Source organism: Oryzias melastigma, linkage group LG4, assembly GCF_002922805.2.
Source record: "Oryzias melastigma strain HK-1 linkage group LG4, ASM292280v2, whole genome shotgun sequence".
Lineage (NCBI taxonomy): Eukaryota > Metazoa > Chordata > Actinopteri > Beloniformes > Adrianichthyidae > Oryzias > Oryzias melastigma.
In genome coordinates this window covers 28,229,615-28,233,966 of record NC_050515.1, presented here as the reverse complement: position 1 = coordinate 28,233,966, position 4,352 = coordinate 28,229,615, and the positions used below count along the sequence as shown (strand labels likewise).

Genomic DNA, 4,352 nt, shown 5'->3' with positions numbered 1-4,352 from the left:
TTTGTGAATATTCACTCTCTTTATTGAAGGATGTGAAACTGCAGTAGAAGAATGCTCTATAACGCTGATGAAACCACCTTAGCGGGCTTCATCTTTGAAGAGGATGAGATGGCCTACAGCGAGAGGGTTTAGAGCGGTGATGACGGTGTGCAGAGAACAACCTTGTCCTCAACACCTCAAACACTGAGGTGGATGTGAACGTTAGGAGGAAGAAAACAGTTCTCATCTGAGTGAGTCGAGAGAGCTCCAAGCACCTTGTTCTCGAGGCACGACCCAAATTCAGCTGCAATACCTCACTGGTCCTGAAGAGGGCCCAACAGCAGCTCCACTTTCTTAGGAGGGTTAACTTCAGGAGGTACTCAAATGTCTTCCGTTACTGCTCTGCTCCATCAGGAATGCGCTGATGTGCTACATGTCACTGTGGTTCTCCAACCGCCCCAACCCCCTTCACTCCGGCAGGACCTCCAAAACACCCCCTGTTTTTCAGGAGGGCCCTCAGCACTTGAAGAGATAACAAGTGCCCAAGACAGAAGCACTGAGGGAGAGTTTTAGATTTAAATGAACACATTCCTGTCAGCTACAATAGCATAATGTTAACATACGTTCAACTTTGCAGAAACCGTAACACCCCAGCTATTTTATACTGTATATAATATATTTGTATTATTAGGTATTGTGTAATTTATTTTTTATTTTTGCATCAGAATGATTGTGGTGTTCTAATGTAACCCTTCGTCTGCATTGACAGTAGAGACTCTGCTGCTTCACTGAGAGGGTTTAAAGATTTGCCCGTCTCACCTGGAGTCGGGGTACCTGGTCAGCGTGGCCAGGCTGCTGGTGTACATGTGTCCTCCCACATCAATGTGAACGGGTGCGTTTGATTTGGTGAGCTGGGCCGCTGTTGGGATGCCGGTGGAGTTTGGAGACGTGGATATGATCCGACTGTTGTCCTGTAACACATGACACCCATGGTGAGGTTCACTAACATATCAGTAACACCTAAAGGACAGACACTAGTGTTTTACATAGACACTTTTTAAAATATATAATCCATAAAATGATTCCCTAAATGTTTTATAAAAACTTTCTCATTTCGTGACGTCAATCTTTTTTAACAGTTAAGTAACCATTCCTAATGCTGTAACATTGCATTCCCACTGCGGTTACAGCCCTCTCTGCATCCTTTTGGGGTAACTAAGGATCTCCTCATCATTTAATCCATGCTCTAGATCTCAGTGGTTTATGTTGTCCATCTTTTTCCTTTCTGGTGATCACACTGTTCAGAACCTTCCAGGCCTGAGTGCAGATGTTTACCCTTCTGTGTGGTTGAGGACCGTAATACCCTCTTTTCTTTGATTTATCATCAGGAGGTTAAAAAACAATCTAATAATATTCATGCAGCAATAACATTAAATCCAGAACTCTATTCATAATTATGTTAAGTTATGGTTTTAAAAATTGACATTCTGCTAGCTTTTTGGACTATTTTGGCATTTACTGAGATAAAGCTATTTTGGAATTAAGCTGATATTTCAGCTGCATGCTAGCTATTTTGGCTAATTTAGGCTTGTCTCAGTTTTTTTAGACTATTTTGAAGTTCAGCTATTTTTTCAGCCACATGGTAGCTGTTTTGGCTAACCTAGTTTTTTTTATTTTTTTTTTATTTTTTTAGGCGAATTTGGCATTTAGCGTATATTTTAGCTGGCTATCAGCTTCAGAGTTTTCAGCTTCAGCATTTCAGCTATCAGCTTCAGCAGCCAAATTCATCTTACAGCATTCACACTAGCATTATCACAGGTATATATCTAGTTCATATTTATGTTAAAAATGTATGGTTTTAACATTTTTGTTTTAGCGTTTTCAATAAATGTTTATCCTGTTCGGGCCGTGTGTTTTTGATTTTGGCCCATTGTGCGATTGAGTTTGAGATTACTGCTTTAAAATGATTCTTGTTTGTTTTTTTTTCAGGTTAAAATCCTATTCTGGTTTTAAAATGTAAGAATTACTACTCTTATATTTAAAAAGGTATTTCCTAAGATCACCTTTTAGTTACTTATGTGAAAAACTGCTTTTCATAATCAAATAAAATTCGTTTTCGATAGAAATTTGAAAATAAATTGCGAGGTAATCAAATTTTAAAAACCCACTCCAATGAAAATGGTTTGAAGCTGATGATGGGGGAGATAAATGAAGAGAATTGAGCTTACAACTGGCTGATGGTCAAACAGAAACGTTTAGTTAAAAGAAGTAAAGTTTTATTGAGGAAAACGTGTTTCTAGATCCGTTTTTAGTTTCTTGTTCTCTTTAAAGCCTGATTTGGTGTTTTTCCTGTTCTCCTGCTGGCTGCATGTCTGCATGGTTACCTGTTCGCCCATGTGGGTCACGTGACTGTCCGTGGCAGGTGTCACATCACCCGGCCGCGTGCGCACTCGCACCTTTTTGGCGGCGGGGCTCGCGCCGTTCTGCGCTCCGCGGCATCTCATCTGTGAGGATGAGGAGGCTGAGCTCAGAGGATGAAGAAGCAGAGAGGCAGACACCCGGCGCGCGCGCGGCACCGTGGACTCCGCGTGACCTTTGACAGTCTCCGCAGCACATCTGGATCCGCGAGCTCTCACGATGCTGTTGAGCGTTGCTATGGAAACGGCTCCGATGCAGTGGTTGGTGTAGGTCTTGGAGAGCTTGGCGGCGCGCGACAGCATCTGCATCCGCATGCCCAGCAGGTTCTTCCCGATGGCTTTGTTTTCGTACCACGTGACGTCGCTGGCGGAGCAGTGGTCCCGCGGACGCTGGAAGAACGCCGCGCACAGCGGGTTCCGCTTGGACCGGAACCGCACGAAGCTGGCGTAGGGGCAGAGTTCTGTGCCCGTCTCGTACATGCGCGGCAGGCTGTCTTCCTGCGGGTCCGGAGGTCCCCTGGTCCAGGCGGCGCAGCGGGCCCCGTGGTTCAGGGATCTCTGGTTCGGTCCGAGAGCCTTGAAGAACACGAACTTCCTCCCGTTCCGGTCCACGGCCAGCCCGAACGAGTCCTCGTGCAGCTCCCGCTGGTTCTCGCGGCCCCGGGTGCAGAAGTACATGCAGGTCTCAAACCAGACTTTGTTCAGCAGCCCAAAGGCGGTTCTGATGTCGAACACGGACGACTCGTAAAGTTTCTTCAGGTCTGCGCGCGTGATGGCCTGTTTCTGCACCACCGGGCCCGCGCCCTGCTCCTCCAGCCGGCGGATGACCGCGGCCAGGACCAGGTTGGCGCTGCGCATCTCCGGGTCTTTGGTGAGGTCCAGGGTCCGGCTGTGGGGCGGCTCGTTCAGGTACCGGTTCAGGGAGCTTCTGATGCTGATCAGGGAAGACCTGCTGTACACCTGTCCACTCTTGGAGCGCGCCTCCGCGTAGAAGGAGCGCAGCCGCGCGCACAGCGCGTGTTTATCCAGAGTTTCAAAGTCCGGACTTTGCGCGGTGTCGCGCAGGAACTCCCTGAAGATCCGGACCGCGTACCGAGTGGCAAGCCGCGTGTTTTCGCTCAGCCTGCTGCGGCGGAGCTCGTCATCCTCGCCGGGGGGTGCTGTGCAGGGGGGCTCTGCCTCCCCCTCTGCGGGTCCTGGCTTCGCACTCCGCATAACGACCGCGCGTGGTCGTTGCGCGGAGCCGCCGGAGTCCAGAACTGTCGGTCCGGACTCCCACAACCAATCCTCCGCTTCCGATTCAGAGTCCTCCTCATCCCCGGAGCTCTGGACCCTCTCCACCTCCCCCGGGCCCCCACCCCCCTCCGGACCCCGATGCTCCTCCTGCGCCTCGGTTCCGCCGCCGTCCATCCTCGCCATATTGCGGTCTGTGAAACAGTCCTCAAGGTAGCGCGCATGCGCTATATTGGACCGCAGCGATGCTGTGTGTGTGTGTGCGTGACCTTCAAGTGCGTTCAGAGAAAGTTCGCTTCTTTTGATTCACGTTTTCCTAAAAAGATGAAAAACATCACAGTAGACTTAGATCACAATGAACGGGTCAAACTGGATTATTCTGAGGACACTGTCATGAAGGAATCAGCAGAAGGTCTGACACATATCCCTCACTGTGTATTTGATCAATGAGAATTAATCAAGAAGAATAAGATTGGATTAAAAAAAACAAGATTTAAACTAAAACCAAGGAGAGAATCAAAGTTATTGTTTATTTCTTCGCACACATTTAACATGCTGTTCTAAATATCAGCAAAAAACGTTCACAGTTGAAATCATAAAGTGAGGAAGGCAATGAAGAGTGGAAGTATGGTACTAAAAATTTACCTTTCAGGGTATGAAAGAGTTTAAACGAGATGGCAGAAGAGTTTCTGACTGAACTTTTTAACAAATTCTTGCAGAGTG

The 4,352-nt window shown here is 47.6% G+C and overlaps 1 protein-coding gene across 1 annotated transcript in view; it reads right to left on the bottom strand.

The window, feature by feature from the left end:
- Positions 1-3,838, bottom strand: part of LOC112136799 — a 12,378-nt gene extending 8,540 nt beyond the window's left edge. The window contains exons 1-2 of the mRNA XM_024258703.2: positions 2,364-3,838; positions 799-950 (exon numbers count right to left, since the gene is read on the bottom strand). Of these exons, the coding sequence (XP_024114471.1) occupies positions 799-950; positions 2,364-3,815 (1,604 nt within the window). The 5' untranslated portion in view covers positions 3,816-3,838. The remainder of the gene's footprint in view (positions 1-798; positions 951-2,363) is intronic.
- Between the last annotated feature and the right edge of the window lie 514 nt (positions 3,839-4,352).